The sequence below is a fragment of the Propithecus coquereli genome, unplaced genomic scaffold (genome assembly GCF_000956105.1).
Source record: "Propithecus coquereli isolate 6110/MARCELLA unplaced genomic scaffold, Pcoq_1.0 Scaffold77, whole genome shotgun sequence".
Lineage (NCBI taxonomy): Eukaryota > Metazoa > Chordata > Mammalia > Primates > Indriidae > Propithecus > Propithecus coquereli.
The window spans coordinates 5340944-5360742 of NW_012153840.1; the positions used below are offsets into that span (position 1 = coordinate 5340944).

Below are 19799 nucleotides of genomic sequence, written 5' to 3' on the forward strand. Positions count from 1 at the left end.
TATCTGGCATCTGCTATTTCTGACCCCACCAGAGAGGAACCTCAGAGCGCTCAGCCCAGGCTTCCGTCCCTTTCTCCTCACAGGTGCCTGGAGGGCCCCTGACCGCCTGGATTCTTTTCTTGCCAAATGTGGCTACTTCCTGCATCCGGCTCCCGATGGTGACTTCGTTTTTCGAGCTCAATACTCAGCCTGCTTTGTGCAGAAGGAGGTGGGTCTGGGGAATGGTGGGGGTGTGTGTGTGTGTGTGTGTGTGTGTGTGAGTGAGACAGGCAGGGACAGGGTCTTGCGCTGTTTCCCAGATTGGAGTGCAGTGTCATGATCACAGCTCACTGTAATCTCCAACTTCCGGGCTCAAGTGATCCTCTCGGCTCAGCCCCCCCGAGTAGCTGGGACTACAGGTGTGCGCCACCATGCCCGGCTAATTTTGGGGGGATCTTGCTGTGTTGCTCAGGCTGGTCTCGAACTCCTGGCTTCAAGCAATCCTTCTGCCTTGGCCTCCCAAAGTGCTGGGATGACAGGCGGGAGCCGCTGCACCTGGCCGGAAACATGCTTTCTTAGGAAGACTTCTTGATGGGGTCTCTTGGAATGCATCCATTCTACGGGACAAAAGGGGCTAAGCCCAGACTTGGGCTCTTCCTGTGTGGCCCAGTGAGGTCAGCCCGGGCAGCCCTCGAGGGACCCCTCCGTTTGACATCCTGGAAGTTCTGTCTTGCACACAGTGAACACCAGAATGAGCCAGACCAGATCTTGCATCTAGTCCTGGGAACGGCCTTTGGCTTAGTCACTTACCTCCTCTAGGCCTCAGCTGCCTCATCTGTAAAATGGGAACAAGAAAGCCAACCCTATGAGGCAGTGGTGAGGATTGAAGCAGACAGGGGTGAACGATGTCAACTGTCACAGCTCTTGTCCTGTCCAACCAAGTTTGACCTTCCAGAAATCCACAAGTGCCTGCCATTCCTGAGGGCCTCCCTGGTGGGGGCTGAGTTGCTAGAGCCCAGAAGCCAGGCCCAGGGTCTCAGTCCTCACCAGCCAAGGTCTTACTTCCCAGCCCTCCTCTGTGAGACCTGCCCAGCTTCCAAGCAGCTCATGTTAATGATATTTGCTGTGAACAGTCACTGACCTATAATTGCAGCCTATTAACTGTATTTTCCTCTTTCATTTGTACACATGAATTTCACCCTGCTTCCAGAAAGCAAATTACAGGTTGGAAATCAGAATATCTCAAAAAGGGGTGACAAGGTTGGAGCGGAGTGATCACTACATAATGAAGTGCCCAGTGCTAACGTCGAGGCTGGGCCAAGAGACCGTCCACTGCGGATCCACGTTCATTCAGGTAACAGGTTCAGAGGGCCTGGGAGGCGGCGGCCGAGGGGCCTCCCAGGGCTGGGCTTCTCTCCAAAGGCCGAGGCAGGTGGCCCTGGCTCCTGAGCCTCGGGACTATGGCTGGAGGGAGAGGTGGCAGCTGGAGATGCAGTGTGGCAACCTTCTCCGCAGACAGCTGTGGGCACTGGCTGCGTGCTGGGCCCCACTGGGCTTTTGTCTGAGCAGGGAGAGCTGAGCTGGGATGGGAGCGGTGGATTGAAGGTCTCTGAACTAGTGCTCTTGATTTCCCATCGCTGCTGGCTCAGCGGAGCCTCCTGGGTTGTCACCAAAGCTGCAACATTGTGTCTGTGTGTTCTTTTCCTCTGGCTTGAAAGAAGTTGCTGGTTTGAAAGCTCCTGTTTAACCTGGGTAATGGCAAAGAATTACAGAGCTCAGGTACGATCAGGTGTAACGTCTCCGTTATAAAGATTGGGGACAGACGTTTATCCCCAAAGCCAACTGTGAGCTCCTCCACTGCCTTGTGGGCGCCTTGAAGATGAGTTTCTCTCTAGTTCCGGGGGAGCCTCTGTGAGCTAAACAGAATTTGGGTGTTGGGTGGAAGGGTTACAAACCCAACATCTACAGGGAGTACCCCACAGCAGAGACGAGTGAGCCAGGCCGAGGTGGCAGTAGGGTTTTACCCATTCCTTCCTTTATGCACCAAACCCAGGCCACTTGCTCTGCCAGGCACTGCCTTAACCCCTTTGCAAATATTAGCTCATTTCACCTTCATAGCGATCCTATGTGGTAGGTGCTATTATAGCCCCGTTCTGCAGAGGAAGATCTAAGCAGAGAGAGATCAGGAGAATGGCCAGAGGTCCCGCAGCTGGTAAGTGGCAGAGCTGGGCTTTGAACCCAAGCACATCCTCCAACCCTGGCCCCTGCAGAGGCACAACCACCACTCAACTCTAGCCCCATCTTGCCGGATTTCCCAACTTTTCAAGAGAAACTGGAACTCTATAATTGTATATGAAATCCTCTAATTTTAAGAAGTTGGCTTTAATTTTGTAAACACTGTGTGGCTCAAACAAAGTGTTGGATTTGGCCCAAGGGATGTTGGGGTGTGTTCCCTGCCTGAGGGGAGAAGGAAGAGAGAGAAGAGGGAGAAGCAAGAGGAGGAGGCTTGCATGGAAAGGCTGCTAACGAACCTCCATTCATGCCATAAGCACTTATTGAGGACCTACTATGTGCCAGGCTCTGCGCTAGTGCCAAGGGAAGAGATTTGAATGAGACATGGTTCCCTGCTCCAGGAAGAGCTTGTAATTTTATTCTCATCTGGTCTGAATTTAATTTTCTTTTTTTTTTGAGGCAAGCTCTCACTCTGTTGCCAGGACTAAGGTGCAGTGGTGAGATCATAGCTCACTGCAGCCTCGAACTCCTGAGCTCAAGCCATCCTCCTGCCTCAGCCTCCAGAGTAGCTGGGACTACAGGAGTGCACCACTACGCCTGGCTAATTTTTAAATTTTTTGTAGAGATAGGTATGTTGTCCAGACTGGTCTCGAACCTGTGGCCTCAAGCAATTCTCCCGCCTTGGCTTCCCAAAGTGCTAGGATTACCTGCATGAGCCACCAAAATTCAGACCTAGTCTGAATTTTAAAAATAAGCGTGCTGCGGCAGGAAGACCACTGAGAACCACCATGGCTCATTAGACCGGCGACCGTCTCCACTTTAACCCCGGCTCACTGCCACCTTGGATGCCTGAAAGTCCTTTCCTTCCCAACCTTAAGGAGCAGGGCCGCAGTGGGCGGGGCTTTCTCTGCCCACCTGCCTTTTTAAGTGCACACAGTGGGCACGCCAAGCCTGCTGTTCGTGCTCCTAAGAATGGCAGGACCCTGCCCCCGGGTGCCCGAGCATTGCTGCTGTCTGACATTCCCGGGCTGGCCACTTCCCTCTCTGCGCAGAGCCTGTGATTCTAGAAGCTGCCGCCAGGGGACGCCATTGCTGGTGTCACGCGACGCCGGGCCGAGCTGCTGAGAAAAGCAGGGACTGCTCCTGGCCTAGGCGCCCGCTTTGTCTCCACCGACCCGCCTTCGCTGGCCTCGGTGTGGGAACGGCGCCCCTCCCACGCCACCCCCAAACAGAGCCGCGCAGAGGTGGGCAACACACAAGCGACAGAAGAAGGGTCTCGGCTGCCCCAGCCTCCCCTCCAGCCCCTTCCCCGATCTGAGAACCTCATCGAATTGACTGATTCATTCCCGGTGCCTTCTGCAGCTGCCGCTTCCGTGGCTGCACCTTGAACTTGCATTAAGTTTTAATTAAAGCCGTTTCACCAGCCTTGCCCTTGGCTAAATGCAGCTGTGGGCACAGGGCACATAGATATTTAATACTCTGCCTCTCCCCGCTGATGGCGCGGGGTGCCCAAGGGTGTACCCGAGCCGTGCCCCGCTCGCAGCGATCCGCGGGCTCGCTTAAGTGTGCCCACAGGCCCTGAGCGGGAGGCCGCGCAATAACTATTCATTGCCCTGGGTTAAGTGTGCCCAGGGGCACCCGTAAACTCAATGCAGTGATTAGCGATTGCTCCCACCGAAGGCTGCCCGGGCTCCTGCGGAATGTCGGCGGGCCCTAAATATAGCCTCCTCCTGGCGACTTAAAGGGCACGGTGCGTTCAGGCTGCGCCGGATCACACCTTCCCTTCCTTCTTTTAGCAGAATTGGTCCCCTCCTTCTTAGAGTCCAGCCTCCGGGGCTTCGCTGCTTCCCCGGGGTCGCCGGAGGGACTGGGGCGTGGCAGCCGAGGGGCAGCGTTGGCGTTTGGCGGGGAAGCGGCGACTGCTCTGCCTTCTCACCAAAGCGCAGGCACCTTCCCCATTTCTTCCGCTTCGCACCCCAAGTGAAGGCAGCACCTCCAAAGAAGGGAGATAGCGGGGCTCACTCGAGGGGCTCCCCATGGGATGTCCTAAGCCTGCTGCCAGGGGTGGGTGGGGTCTCCAGGCGGGTGGGGGGAGCAGAAGAGCTAGGGAATGAGAAGGCTGAGGGGCTGGGGGCCTCCTCTCAGGCCACCCTCTCCTTCCTGCTCCCGGAAGCTCCTCCCTGTCCCTGCCTTGGGTGGGGGAGTTGTCAGGGCGAGTCAGCCCCCTCTGGCCTTAGTCTCCCCACCTTGTACAGGGTGGAGGGGAGACGCTCTGCTGGGCTGTGCGTCTCTGTTCGACGGCAAAAGCACGGGGCAGAACAGCTGGGTGGAGGGGAGGGCTCCAGGGAAGGTCCTCTGCCCGCACCATCACCGGGGCCCCTCTGTGAAACGGGAGGACGGTGCCACCCTACGGGATGGCTGTGAGGCTCGGTGCGGTAAGAGAACAACTGTCCCGGTTTGCAGGGAACTGACTTAGCACTGAAAGTCCCACGTTGGGGAACGTCCTCACTCCTGGGAAACTGGGATGGTTGGTCACCCTAAGTACCTCGCGACTGGCGTGCACAGAGCACTCTCTTTATCCTTGCTTATTGGATCCGAAACAGAAAGAAAAAGTGTGAGGAGGAAATGGGTGAGCCAGGGAGAAAAACCCAACCGGGAGGCCTGGGGAACCGGCCTGGGGAACCGGCCCAACGGAAAGTGCGAAGTGCTGTCGGCCGTGCACGCTCCCTCCTGGCCTCGCCAGCTGTGCCCGGGACCCCAGCTGCCCCCTTGGCTGGGCCCAGGGCAGCAGCTGAGACAGCGACATTTCCCTGGGTCTGTTGACACTCGAGTCCCAGAACATAAATGATTTTCTTGTCTTAATGAGCAAACAACCCGGCGCTGCTCTCTTGCCGGCCTCCTGCTGGGGTAATTGCCAGCGCTTATGTGCTCTGACAGGGATGTTTGCTCACTCACCTTGCTCAGCTTGCCAGGGGACGTCGCTTCCTCTTTGTTCCACAGGTCTCCCGGCCCCTGCCCCTGCGGAGCGACAGTGGACAGGTAGGCCGGGCAGAAGCAGCTCTCCGGAAGGTTCTGCCAAGCCCAGTGGGTGCTGGGGTGGCTCCGAGGCAGGAGGTTCTGAGATTCTGTCCTCCTGTGGAGAGTGTCAGTGGACAGCACCAGGCTCTGGCAGCCAAAGCTGGAAGCTTCCCCTGGCAGAGGCCTGAGGCCGTCTGAGAAGACCCCTGAAGAGGGGACCCCGACTCTGGATGGGAGGCTTGGCTGGAAGCCTCTGAGGTCCTCCCCACGCTAAGATTCTCTCTGCAAGGTCTGCAGTGACGGGGACCTCATTCCTTTGTAAGGCCAAGGAACTTTCCTCCTGCTGGTTCTAGGAGGGTTTCCCACAGCCTCCCGGAAGGAGCCAGTCCCTTTTCCGTGTCACACCCCTTTGGACATCTGGGGTCAGTGAGTGTGCCCTTCCTCCAGCCCTCTTAGGATGGGGCTGGGGAACTCCAGCCCCACAGTGAGACACCCACCTTTATTCAAGGCCCCCATTGCCAATGTCCCACTAAAGGGTGGCAGATGGAACCAGGGCTCCAGTTGTGCCCCGCCTGGGTATCGTATGGACGGACCGGTTGCATTGCAGTTAGGGTAACGGTGCAGGCATTTCTTCAGCCACACTGCGCACCTACTATGTGCCAAGCAACTCCGCAAGGCGCCTGCTCCCCTAAAGGACAAGGGTGCCAGTGTCTGGTTTGCCTTCTTCCCCGAGTGACCTGCTGTCCTACCTCCTGGTCCAGCCCATCCTCTCCATGGCCCTGTCACCTTCCTGAGTGTCCCCTCAAGGGCCCCTTCTCCTTGACGCCTAGTGACCATATCTCCCTGGCGGGATGATTTATGAATGTGTCCTGTTTCTCCAGACTCCGTGGCTGCTGTCCCTTCAAGGGGAGCTGGTGGCTTCTCTGGAAGACGCCAGCCTGATGGGATTGTATGTGGACATCAATGCCACCACGGTCACCGTCCAAAGCCCAAGACAAAACCTTCTTCAGAGGTGGGAGGTCAGTGGTTCTCCGTGGTGGGCAGCAGCCCTGCTAGGCTGGGGGGCCTCTGGCCTCTGAGACACGGTGCCCGGAGGAGCCGTCTGCCACCCCTCCGGCGCCGACTCAAATGTCCACCTGCCAGACTGGACAGATTTAGGCAGGCGGCTTCGAAAATTGGGCCCCATTAGCGCAAAGTGCTCCGCTCGGCAGATGAGGGCTCCCGCAATCATGTATTCCGCTCGTCCTGATCATGGTGGCAGGAGCGTAATTACCATCTCTTTAAATAGCCCAAAGTTGCCGTGTAAGAGAAGACGGCTCACATGACATTTGCTCCCAGCTCGCTTCCTGCTAAAAATATCCCGGCTAAATAATATTTCCTGGTTGCATCGGAGCAATGGTCCCCGACCTGGGCTCTGTAACACGAGGGGGTTTAGTCCAGAGACTCGTGCAAAGGTGGGAGGGGCCCCGTGGAGGGAGTTGGCATCTGGAAGGAGAAGTTTTCGTGGCCACTGGGGGACCCTCCTGCCTCGCCAGGTGCTGAACACCTCCGTGGAACTCCTGCCACTCTGGTTGGTGAGTGGCCACTACGCCTATTCCTTGCAAGCTGCTTGCCCACCGGGTAAGACCCAGCAGCGCCCCAATGTCCACCCTTCCGACTTCATCTCTCTCTGGTCCCCTCTGTTTTTCTCCCTCCTCTGGCTACCTTCGTCCCCTCTGTCCCACCCCACCTCTCCTCTCCTTAGTCTCAACCTTGGCCATGCATTTCTGAAATGCTTGGGACAAAGAAGTTTGCTCATGATGGAAAGTGTGTGTGTGTGTGTGTGTGTGTGTGTGTGTGTGTGTGTGTGTGTGTATGTGCACGCGCAGAGTAGGGGTGGGTTGTGGAGTGTGAGTGAAGAGTAAAATCACCTACCAAAGGCCCGCAAACCTGGGCTCTGAGGACTCCTGGGAAGTCCCAAGGTGGCTCCAGGGGGTCCGAGAACAAAGACGGGAGAAGGTCTGCAGCCCTGTCCGTCAAACCTTCAGGGCTCTGTGATCTGAAGTGGTGGGGCCCCTGGATCTAGACTATGGATGTCACAACTATTTTGTTCAGCCTGGGGTGACACCATTACCATGTGCCTTATGGAAGACCACTTCCTACCTCCAGAGAATTTAAATTCTAAAGAACTTGGTATGCAAAGTTAGGTGGATCAAAGCCTTCATCCTGTGTGGGTAGATCAGAGATGACTTAGAATTTACATTTGTGTAGAATTTTATCATGGACTGAGTTTCAGGATCAGGGCTCTGGGGAGTTTCGGGGATTGGGTTTGACCTTGCCAAGGTCCCCAAACATCTCTTCCCCTGTTCGTGGTGTTTGAAATCCCTTTACGTGGAAACAGATGCTTTCATTTAGCAACTGCAGAGTTGGCTTAAAATGTCCCCGTGAGAGGGCTGACACAACGGCATTCTTGCTAAAGTGTAAACAACTGATATGAGCTGTATTTCTTAAGAGCGGCTTTGGTAATGGAAGGGGCAACAGGGTAGGTCACCTATGCTGGAGACAGTCTTAGCAGAGACATTTCTGCAGCCTCCCTGCCGGCACCTGCTTCCTTGTGGGCCTTTGCAAATGGCAGGGCCCTGGCTAAGGCCCCGCCACCATACTCATCCATGTGCCTGCAAAGTGTGTCTTTTTCTGTGTCACGTGTCCTTCCCCATCCCAGTGTCATCCCAGCCAGAGTCGGAGGTCTTAGTTCACATCCCCAAGCAGAGACTGGGTCTGGTCAAAAGAGGTTCCCGCATCAAGGAAACCCTGAGCCTAAAATTCCTCCGAGTCCATGGGTCCAACACCTTTACAGTGACCGAAAACAGGGATTTTGTGATGGTCAGCGTCCCGGTGACCGAAGTGCTCCAGGTCCAGGTGGGTATCCTGGTGGCATCTCTGTCCTGCCCTTTGCTGAGGCCCCTTCTCCATGTGGACAGCAGATCTCTGGGACTAGCTGGAAATGGGCTTCGACACTCATGGGCCCGCGGCCCAGCACTCTTGCCAAGGTGGTCCCCTGGGAGGACAGCCACAGGGCATGGGATGTATCCTGCCACATGCAACTAATTCCTTGTTGACCCACAGCGATGCCAGGAGGGCCAAGGAGCCCTGGGGATGCAAGCTTTCTATAGAGTTGACTTGAGCCTGGAATTTCTTGAGATGGCCGCCCCAGTCCTCTGGACGGTGGAGAGCTTCTTCCAGTGTGTGGGTAAGTGGGGCACCATGAGGGGGTGCCTGCTGGTAATAGGCACGGGCCACACGAACCCTCCTTCCCTGGCCCTGTGGTCCTTTCTTTTATGACAGTGTTTTGTTCCCTGGGCCCTACAGGTCCCACACCCAATCGGGTAAGTGATGGTGTCAGACACATCAGCTGGAACTGGCATGAAAACAGGAGGGTCATAGGGGCTAAGTGGTGATGTGGTCCCTGGCTCTGAAGTCAAAGTGCCAGGAAGGGGGTGCCTCAACTTCCTAGCCAGCTGCAGAGCCTCAGCCTTTTCACCTGGAAAATGGGAATGCCAGTACCTGTTCAGAAGACTGGATGAGATGATGGGAGTTAGGAGCTTAAATGAGCTATTTCCACTTCGATCCGTCCAGCTCCTTCTGTGGAGGCTCCAGTTCCCCGGGTCACTTAATACACTCGTTGGCCAAGAGCACCACACGATGCGACTTATTTATTTCTCAACCCACGAGGAACCTTCTAAACGTGGTGTGTGTCCTCCGTGCCAGGAGGCTGGAATTGCGTCTTGAAAGGGGTTTTCGGTGAAAGCGCGGCTACCAGACAACCTGGTATTCACACATGCAAAACCACCAGGAGCAAAACCCGTTGGAAAACAGCGTAAGGAAATACACATAATTCGCAAATGATGTCGATCACTTTCATCTCATACTTCCTGACTGTCCTCAATAGAAGACAGACGCGAGGGAGATTTAACTCAGATGTTAATAGCACAAGAATGCCCCGTTACCAGGATATGATGTTTCGGTGCGGCATAAAAATGTAATTATGTTCAGAACTATATTTAAAGATTAAAAGGGGGACTGCCTACCACATCTAGCCCCCAAATCAGAATTAGAAACAAAGAAAAAGGCAGGATGGGGGACGAGTTCTAACAGTCTGCTAAAAATGGAAATGTTTCTTGAAAGTTTTTACACATTTCGGCTGTTTTTATTTTAACAGCTTCCTGCAGTGATGACATTGGTTTTGGGAAGGGAGGGCCAGAACTTTATCCAACAAATACTAAGCACTTGCCGTGAGAGGCCCCACGCGCGGCTCAGGCGGGAAGAGAAGGCGCTAGGTTCGGTTCTTGCTCTCGGGCGGTGTCCAGTCTGGGAGGGGACACAGGAAATGTCGGGGGGGGGGGTTATGCCTGGGAGCAGGTGTCCTCACGGGAGAGGCCAAAGAGCAGCTGATCTTTGTCCTGGGCTTTGAGGAGGGTAGGTCCTCGATAGGATGGTAGTGAATAAAACACAAAAATAGCTCAGCAACGGCAATAAAAACATCTTAGGAAGTTTTTTTTTTTTGTCTCTCTGGAAAGATTTACACGGGGAAAGAATGTTCTCTTCCTCGTTTTATTAATTTAACATCAGCAGCCAGAATGAATCTCTCCCCTCTCTGGTTCCCAGCACACCTTCCCTCTGCCTCCCCTGCAGCTTCTAGGTCTTTCTATTCTTATTGCAGTTATTGGCGCAAGCTCCCGTCTCTCCCTCTAGTCTGAATTCCTGGAGCTCAGGGCTGTGCCCGATTCAGCTTTTCCTTCTCCGAAGGCCTTATCGGGCCACCTTGCCCTTGGTAAGCACCTCACACATGCTTGCTGGGCTGCATTTTGGCTAGGAATTTTTAGAAAATGGTTTGGGCAGAGAACGTTTTTCCTCTGTGAATATGTGACTCGTGGGCGGGTCTATTGATGTGCTGGGATGGCCTGAACTCTCTGTGGGTGCAGATTTTTGCTTTACTCTTTCTCCTGCCTCCCCCCAAAAGTGGTTGGAACCTCTAGGACCAGTCCTAATTATTTGAGATCACAGCTGTGAAGAACAGCGGGGAATGGAGCATCCAGCCTGGAGAACAGAAACCAAGGGGGTGGTTTAGATCCAGCTGATGCCACGTTTTAAAGCAGGGGCCACGATGGAAACGCCTCCCCGTCAGGCAGGGGATGTCGGTGCAGAGGCTGAGAACACCCGGGGCCCGGGTATGGGATGGCAAGGCAGCAAAACTCAGTGTGGGAGACGGTGGGAAGTGGGGGGGACCCCCGAGAAGCAGCAGCCACCAGACCCCTCTAACTAGAACAGCCTCACTTAGCTGGAGCTGATCCTGCTTTAACATTAATTTAAAAAACGTTAACCACCTCCACCCCCGCAGGCCCCCGCAGACCAAGTCAAACGTGTCTAAGGGCTGCATTTGACCTATGGGCCAGAGTTTGCAGGCCCTAACCCAGTGCTTCACAACTGAGGGTGATTTCTACTTCTCAGGGGACACTTAGAAATGTCTGGAGACATTGTGGGTTGTCATGACTCTGGGGGGGATGCTACCGGTGTCTGGTGGGTCCAGGCCAGGGATGCTGCTCAAACATCCTACAACGCATATCTTCTCCCACAAGCAAGACAGAGCGATCGGCCCAGAAAGTCCACACCGAGAGGGCTGAATCCAGCCTGCGGGTGGTCAGGCAGGAGGCACTCTTGGTTCTGTGCGGGTCCTGGGGCTGGGCCAGTAGATTTGACCTCAAAATAGTAAATGGCTCAAAGACGAAGCTGGCTGGGGCAGAGAGTCGGGGCCAGCTGCTCTTTGCAGAAAATTTGAATTTCTGTGATTTAATTTTAAAAACGTATCTTGATGTCCACATGGTCTCAAAAATGATTCCAGGTTGGAGGATTATGAAAGTCAGCCAATGAAGACAATTCCTAACCCAGTGTTGGGATTTGATCTCCCTTGATTTTTGCCCTCTCACCTGGAGAAAAGAGGACACTCAAAAGAGGACACTCATGGTCTCTGCAGCAGGGTGTTGGGAGGAAGGCTGACCTCTGCCTCCTTTCTGGAAGGTTCAGGAACAGAGTTGTCTGCCTCAACTGCCACACCGAGGACTACTCTCTCCTCCTGGTCCCCAGAACCAAAGACCCCTCCAGCAGGAATGCCACCGGTGGCCTCTCCCCAGTTTCGGGCTGCAGGACCAGCTGCCCAGGAAGGGCTGTCTCGGGGCCTTGGGCACCAGCCTTCCAACGGGCTGGCCAAGGCAAGTCTCGGCTGTGTCCTCCGCCCATGGTTTCCTCTGAAGGGTCGGGTGCCCGCGAGGCATGGGTGGACCCAGCTGGGCATCAGGCCCCCTCTTTCACCACCCTTCTTCCAAAGAAAGCCCCATTCTGATCCCCACCACGTCGCCTCCTCAAATTCAGAATGTTTCCCAGGGAAAGCTGGGCCCCGAGAACTTCCACCCAGGGGCAGCCCCCTCTCACCGGTCCTGCCTGGGTCACCCTCCAGTGCCTTGAGACACTGCAGAAGGAGGGGGTGGGTGCACACCCCAAAGGACTCGTGGCGGCGGCCCTGGAGCCAGGCCCAGAGAACCAGCCTGAGGTCGCAGCTCCCACGGGCCCTTCTCTGGGCCGACAGCCTCAGGGCGGCCAGAGCCCTGCGCTCCAGTTTCTGATGCCTTTTCTCTCTCCACCTCGCGCTCCCAAGCTGAAGAAGGAGCTTGGACCATCCCTGCGAACAGCCCAACCTGTGGGAAGAAGCTGGACATCCGCTGCCTCCCTCGTACCCAGAGCAACTCGAGATCAGAGTGGTCCCCAGGCCCCCGAGGAAGTGGGGCTACCTGGACACCTCCCACCTTCAGCCATGCTGCCCTTGGAGCCCACAGGAGGTGTCCAGGCTGGCCCCAGGCCCCCACATCCAGTCTTCCCAGGCCCCCCTGCCCTGACTGTGCCTTTGTCCTCAGAAGTCTCCTCTCCTCGCCTGCCTCCCCGGAGGTCTGAACACTCCAAAGTGGTCCTGGTCTCGGAACCATCCATTACCCCAGAAGGTCCAGAAACTATAAGGCCTGAGCAGGACCCCTCCCAGCCACCAGGAAGTCCTCTGGTGCCAAGAGGGCTGTCAGGGGTGGATGTGGTCGCCACCGAGCCCGTCCAGGGGGAGGCTGAGCAGGCCCGAGAGGAGGTCCAGCCCTTGCCGAGGCCCTCGAGGGCCAGCCTGACCAAGGAGGTGCTGGTGTCCCACCTTTACCCCAGACAGACCCAGGAAACACCCTTTGTAATGGAGGTGGACGGGCCACCCCGCAGAGGGCCTGGTCTCCATGGGGAGGGGGCCAGAGGGCGCCTGGATCTGTTGTCCTCAGAACCAAGTCAGGGCACAGAGGGGCGGGGACTCACCGTCCTGCTGGGGAGAGAGGCCACATTGGCCACCCCAGGGGTGAGGCAGCCAGACCCCAGTGCCCCTGGGGGGGTCTCGGGACCAGAGCCCACTGGGTGGCACAGGGCGGTGCCAGCAGTGCCCCTGGCAGTTCTCACTGCAGGACAGCGGCCGGCAGAACCCAGTCACCCCACAGCTCTTCCGAAGCCCGAAGCCTCGTCTGGGGGAGGCTTGGACAGAGCCCAAAGCCTGGAGTCAGCCCCCGGCTCGCTGGGTGCCTGGGACGAGTGGGGGGCCGCACACACATCCAGCCCTCCGTCTATGCAAACACCGAGCCTGGGGGCTCCCCCGGAAACTTCGTCGCCCAGCCTGGCCGAGCTTGGACACCCTTTCCCCACAGGCCAGGGGGCCTCGCCCCAGCAGGGGCCGACGGGGCCCACTTTGACCCCGAGCCCTGAAAGTCATGGGCCTCCGGAGCTTCGGAGCAGTGTGAAGGGGCTTTCTGAGAGGCCCCCATGCTGGGCCTCCGCGGAGACTCTGGGGGTGAGTCCTGGGGGCGCCCGGGTGAGGACAAAGTGCAAAGGCATGGGGTGGGCACACCTCCTGCCTGCGGGGGTCTCTCAGCAGGAGAGGAGCGAGTGCAGGACAGTGTCTCTTGGTCGCTCCAGCCTGCCCAGCTGTGTTTTGTGCTCAGTCTTGCTGCCAAAGGTGGCGAGGCGTTGGGGGCAGAGCGTGGGCTCTGCAGCCAGGCCCGCCCGGCCTAGGCTTCAAGTTCCAGTTCTTCCTCTCTAGCTGTGTGATCTTGGCAAGGCCCCAGCTTCTCTGAGCTTCAGTTTCCTGGTCAGTCAAATAGGGGTGGTAATAGTTCCTCCCCGATGGGGCTGTTGAGGCTGTCCTGGCAAATCAGAGCAGCTGAACTGTCCGCTCCGGGCCCTGGCAGAGGGGACGTTTGAGTGTCCCGGGAGAGCATGGAAGGCCTGTAGCCACAGTTCAGACACCTCTGGGGATTGGCGGTGATGGCGATACCATCCCCGGGTGTGTGACCCTGTCCTCGGGGCCTCAGGAGGCCATGACCTCGGTCTCTAAAGGACCCCAGGGGAGGAGAGCAGGGAGCTCCTGTCTTGTGTTCATCACTCACTGTGCCCTTCCTCTGGTTTCCATGGCAGCAGCTGGTACCCTGCTGGCTCGGGCAGCCCCAGTGACCCCAGGTGACCCAGTGTCCTCAGGCTCCTTGGTCCAGAGGCCCAGCTGTGGCTGGGCACAGTGGTCTGGGCCGGAACAGCACTTGGTGCTTCCCTGGAAAGGCGCGGCCCCGCCACCCCCTCCAGGCTGACCCGCCACCGGAAGTGGGGTTTGAACCACAGCCAAGGGGAGGAGGCCCCCGGCAACGCCCGGAACAAGAAGTAAATAAATAAATAAATAATCAGGGATGTCTCGGCTGATAAACGGTCCCTACCTTCAAGATGACTTCTTCCCCCGCCCACCCCCCTCCTCCGGGCAGATCCATCCCAGGCAGGAGCTTAATAGCCCATTTAAGGCTCTTCCTTTTCACCACGGAATTGAGCGGCTCCCGCCATTACGAGGTTTTCAGCTTCTCTCTGAAATCAAATTACTGACTCCATTTAATTTTTTAAAAGCTCGGATGATTTCCCTTCTTGAATCGGAGCCGTGACTCCAAGGCCAGCCACCCCCCCTTCCCCTGGCCCTGCCAGGCGGTTCCCGTGCGGGCAGCCACTGCCCAGGGACGGCGGCCCCACGCCTGGGCAAGCCCGACACCTAGAGGGGAAGCCGGCAGGAGCCCGAGCCTCTGGCCCCTGCTCTGGATGCCGGGCAGCCGCCTAGGCCCACGGCAGCTCACGGAACCGAGACCGGGGCTAGAAGATCTTCAGGGGCTGCGGGGGTCAGTGGTTAGAGCCCAGCGCTGATGTCGTAGACTCACGGGGGAGGTTCCCCGGATCCCCAGTTGCCTTCCCAGAGTGCGTAGCCAGGACCCCATCACTGACAGATGTCTAAGGAGCGCCTCCTCTGTGCCAGGTGCTGTTCCAGCTCTGGGGAGGCAGTGAGGAATTGGACAGAGAAAGTCCAGGAGTGGAGCGAAAGTTCCAGTGTGCGTGGGAGAGGGGATTGGAGACCCATCGTGAGCACGCGTAGATGATTCCAGACCATGCCGTGTGCTCTGAAGAGAACTGAAAAGCGACTTGGGTAGGGGTGGGCTGCGGTGGGCTGCGGAGGTGAGGAGGCAGCCTTGGAAGGAGCTGGTGAGGGCTCCAGGCAGAGGAGGGGAGGACAGAGGGACAGAGAGGCCATCGATGCTGCTGGGGCAGGCGGGAGAGTGCGTGGGGCGTGAAGGACCCGCCAGGAGCCCTGATTTCATTCTGGCCCCCGGGGACCTTTGGGCAGAGGAGAAGCCTTGGCCTGATGCTTGGAAAAGCTGAATGCAGAGTGGACATCAGAGGCACAAAGTGGCAGCCCCACTGGAAGTCCCCTCTGAGGGCTTGTGCCACTCCCACTCCCCAATCCAGAGGACTTGGGGGAGGTGGCTGCCCCGTGATGACGCATCTTTCATCTCAACACTGGCCACAGTGTTTCTACTCTGTCTGTCTCTGTCTCTCTCTGTCTCCTCCCCTCCACCTCCACCCACCTTTCCCCTTCTCAGTCCCCACAGAGCCACCTGGCTTAGGGACATCATAAACCAGAGGTGCACACACGTGAGACAGTCCTGTAAACCAGGGCTGACCCTTTACCAGTCCTGCCCGTGTTTAACCACCCTGCGCCCTTGGAGACAAGACAAAGGGAACAGAGTTAATGAAATCACCAGCCTTCACCTGGCATAAGTGGCTCTTCACCCCCCAGGCGGGCGGCGATTTGCAAGGCTGGGAGGGTCTGGGCATTAACTGTTCTGGGCACTTTTCCCAGCTCAACGCTCTGTGCAGCTGGAACAAACCACTTTACTTCTCGTCTTCCCCTGCTTTGCACCCACTCAAAAGCAGGACAGTCGTGTTTAATTAGAAAGTGCTTGGGGTTCTTGGGAGGGCTCCTATTTTCCCTCAAGATGGGACAGCCCTGGCTCTGTGACCAGGGCTCTGGGTCTGCCAGGGCCTGGCTGGCACCTGTGCCTAATCTTGGGGCATGCACCAGTGTTGTCCCTGCCTTGGGGACGTCTAGTTTTCCTGTTGAGACCTCCCAGGTCTTGCAGTCATTTGTTTATGGCTGACTCGCCTGTGATCAGCGAAACCCTGGCAGGGAGTGGCTCTTTCCCTCGGGGTCAGCGGCTGCCTGACAGATCTCAGACAGCCTGGGCTATTGGCAGCGTGTAGACATCACTGGCCACTTCCCCACCGTCAGCGGCTTGGATTCTCATCTTTTTCCCCCTGTGACTCGGTGCGAGGCCCAGGGGCCGTGATGCACTTATCATACTGCTCTCCAGTTACACGGAGCAGCTGGGGCTGGTCCAGTTTCCCTTTTGGGTTTTCCTCCTCGAGCACAAACAAAGCCTTCCATGCCCTGCCGCAGCCAGGCTCGTTGTTTTCCCCTTGTTGAAGGCCCTGAATTCCCAGATTTCAGATGCTTCCCACAGCAGACTTTACATCACAACATATTCCTTCCGCCTTCGCTGCAAGTCTCTGTTGGGTATTTGAATATTACTTAAACTGGAATTGTAGTTATCAACTTAGGAATCCTCCAAATTACTGCGTAACCAGAGAGGCAGCGTGGCTGGGAAGAGCTTTCTTCTGGGTGTCAGGAGACAGGTCTGCCCCACCCAAGCCGTGTGACCTTGAGCGAGTCTGTTCACTTTCCGAACCTGGGCTTCAGCTTGGCTTGTTTGGAAACTGGAGCGAGTGGCCAGGTGGCCTCTGGTCCAGGGTAAGGCAGGGTCATCCTTGGAAGATGCTAAGTTAAGAGTCACCCATGCAGCCTGGGGAGAACCCCTCACTCCTGAGGGTCCACCGTCCTCAGCTCAGCCCAGCCCCAGCCCACCTCCCGAAACCTCTGCCGCTCACGGGTCTGGTCTCTGGGGCTGGAGGCTGCCAGAGAAGTCAGGCCAAGCCAGGTGGGAGGACAAGATGGGACAATATGTACAGAAGCTTGTTCCCATGTAGCCAACCAGAGCCCACCTCTACCTTGCTCCACAGGTGACCTCCCACCTGCTCCTCGTTCCTCTCCCAGGAACCAGGCTGAGCTGTCTGACATCCCAGATCTCAAAGCCCTCAGAACAGTGTGGTTCTCAAAGAGGGGTCCCCTGGACCAGCAGCAGTAGCATCCCCTGGGAACTTGTTAGAAATGCAAATCACTGGGCCCCACCCCAGACCTTCAGACCCAGAAACTCAGGGGTGGGGCCCAGCAATCTGTTTTAAGCCCTCCAGGGGATTCTGAGGCACCCTGGAGGGTGTGAGAACCACTGCCTGAGGGAATCTGTGTGGGGGCAGGGGAGACCCCCTAAGTCAAAGAATTCCACTGCCCCATAATAATAGCAATGCTCGACATTACACAGCTTCCAAGCACCTGCCACCTCCATCTGCTCACTGCATCTAGTACTATCCCTTTGAGGAAGAAAGGAATTATTCTTCCTATTTTACAGACGAGGAAACTGAGGCTCAGGGCGTCGCCTGAGGTCACACAACTAGTAGACAGCGGCAACATCGCTGGAACCCCGGCCTCCTCATTCCAAGGTGAGGGCGCTCTCCTGGACGGCTTGGGTTTCTGGGGCTCCTTAGACCAAGGGAATAAATTCATGTCTCTCTGCTGGAAAGGAGCCCCCCCAATCGGTCCGGCTCTCCCCGTTCCCAGTCACAATCCTATGAGAGAGCAAGGCAAGTGTCCAGGGCCTGTGAGGACCATGCTGGGAGCAGCAGGGGAGACCGACCCACAGGCCAGGAAACATAAATTTTGCCTGGCAGTTGAGTAAGCGCTCTGAAAGGAGTTACACGTCAGGGAGATGGGACTTTATTTCTCAATGAAATAGCCTTTTTATGGTTGGAATAAAAGTGCCAGGGGGAGCCTAATGCCAGGAAGTAGCAAGAGCATTTGATAAACTCCAGCCAGGGCGGGGCTGCACGGGAGGCGCCGCCGGGGAGCGGTCCCCACGTTTCAAGATGCGTGTTTCGCTTCAGGTTAGAGCTGTGGAAGATCCGGGATGAGGGGAGGGGGAGGCCTCTTCGGCCACCCCGCTGGGGAAGGGCTGCCCTGGGACCCCGTGAGCGTGAGCGCCGTCGCTCGCCACCAGGTCCCAGGAGCAGAGCTGCGGTTCAGAGAGCGGGCAGCAGGGGGCAGCACAACCCACCGTTCCAGCCCGTCAAGTGGGCGCCGCCGGGGCCGGGGGGTGCCGGTCCCCGCGACTCAGCCCTCAGAGGAGGTCAGCAGTAGCCCCGTCCCTGGGACCTCCTCCTCCTCCCTTCGGCCCTCCACCCCAAACCCTTCGCCGCAAGGACAGTTTGTCACCGGTACACTGGCAGCGGCCTCTTCCGGATCCAAATCATAATGGGGCTGGGGGCAAGGGCGGGGTGGGGCCTTCTCGTCCCCCTGCCCACCCTCTGGCTGGGTTCTCAGAGCTTCTCTGGGCTCTATTTCGGACCTGATTAACCCCCGGGCTTCCTTCTGCGGGGCCTCTTGAGGGGTCTCAGTGTACACATATGTGAGTGGGTGGCTTTTGTGGGTGGGGGACCAACAGACTTCCTGGTCACCGGGGGCAGGAGAGGAACCTGAAGGACAAAGAGAAGGCGAGGAAACCTCCTCGTTTGAGAGCGTGTGTGATTGGCAGGTTTACGGCCTCGGGAAGGTGCGTGGTATTCCGCACAATCAAGTCATTTTTAAAAATAATCTCCCTGCTTAAGTCGTACACGCTGCTAATTGCATTTTAATAAGTCTCTTAAAATCTTGCCATATTTTTTAATATCCTAATATTAGGTAAGTGATTGCGGGGGACACTGGAGGGCATGGGGAGTTTATATAACGGAGGGCGGGCAGTAATGAAGCTGAGGGGGTGGTCACCAAGTGGCCGGCGGGGTGTGCGTACGGCGCAGGTGCGTCTGCGTTTGCAGGACGTGTGCGGGGTGTGGGGGCGTGAGTGTCCGGGGACCGGTCCCCCCGGCCGCAGCCCTGGACAGCAGACCCGTGTTCAGCCGCAGCGCGGGAAATCAATCACCTGTTACCCCTGCCCGGTTCCTCCAGCCGTGGGGGGAGACAGCTTCTTCCGCTTCTCATCCCCAGACTACAACGTCTGAGCTGGAGGGGTCTTTGCAACCAGTTTCTCCTCTCCTCCTTTCCCAAGGAGGCAGGTCCCAAGCCCAGGAGAGGACGTGACTTGCCCAGGGCCTAGAGGGGGACCAGTGGGGACTCAGACCCAGCCTTGTGAGGACAGAGGAGGAACCACCTGTGTCCCCCTCCTCCGTGAGGCACAGGGTGCTGGCCGCCCCGTCGGGTCACCGCGCCCTCCCACCTGCACTGCTTGTTCCATCTCACTCCCCACCTTGCCCCCAGGGAGAAGGTGGCTGATTGCCAGGGGTGGCTACCCACCATTCACTGAGCCCTTACTGCATGCCGGCGTTTCGCTGAGCTCTTTCCTCCCAAATAACCCTATGGGTGAGAATTTTAGGGTCCCGGGTGGACCTACAGCTAAGAAGTGGCCGAGCTGGGATTCGAGCCCGAGTGGGCGCCTGTGCCTGGCTGGGGAAGGTTCTTCACCACGATTAGACAGGAGGCTGAGCCGGGGTCCAAGCACTTCTCTGTCTGCAAGTGTCCAGGGCCTGTGAGGACCATGCTGGGAGCAGCAGGGGAGACCGGCCCACAGGCCAGGAAGAGGATGTTGGGTGGCTGTGGTCTCCTTTGGTCCTGACCCCTCGGTTGGGTGGGGTCCGGAGGCCAAGGTCAACATCGAACCTTCTCCTCTGAGTACCTGGGGGGAGCCACGCCTGAGGCTCTAGGCCCCAGACCTTAGCCGAGCTCTGGACTTCCGGAGGCCCCCCTAAGGCCCCCACTGGCCCCGAGGACCCTGGCCTTCCTCCTCCCTCCTCCTCCTCCTCCTTACACGCCACTGGCCGGGTGGGAGGCACATGTTGAACGAACTTCTGAACAGGAAGTCAGCGTCCAGGTCGTCCCAAGTCCCTTTTCATGTGGTTGCTTTAATCCCCCAGGCTGGTTTCAGAAGCATTTTACAGTTTCAGTTTTACAAAGCTACGCTCCTTTAATGTTGGCGTTTTTCAGGAGGTGGGGGGAGAAC

At 57.3% G+C, this 19799-nt stretch overlaps 1 protein-coding gene across 1 annotated transcript in view; it reads left to right on the forward strand.

Annotated features, from left to right (window-relative positions):
- Nucleotides 1-18804, forward strand: part of LOC105824885 (chromosome unknown open reading frame, human C1orf127) — a 32204-nt gene extending 13400 nt beyond the window's left edge. Inside the window, exons 5-15 of the mRNA XM_012662497.1 lie at nt 84-208; nt 1190-1333; nt 5212-5250; nt 6111-6248; nt 6765-6849; nt 7931-8127; nt 8335-8458; nt 11284-11474; nt 11924-13126; nt 17808-18024; nt 18752-18804. Coding sequence (XP_012517951.1) covers nt 84-208; nt 1190-1333; nt 5212-5250; nt 6111-6248; nt 6765-6849; nt 7931-8127; nt 8335-8458; nt 11284-11474; nt 11924-13126; nt 17808-18024; nt 18752-18804 — 2516 coding nt within the window. The remainder of the gene's footprint in view (nt 1-83; nt 209-1189; nt 1334-5211; nt 5251-6110; nt 6249-6764; nt 6850-7930; nt 8128-8334; nt 8459-11283; nt 11475-11923; nt 13127-17807; nt 18025-18751) is intronic.
- The last annotated feature ends 995 nt before the right edge of the window (nt 18805-19799 follow it).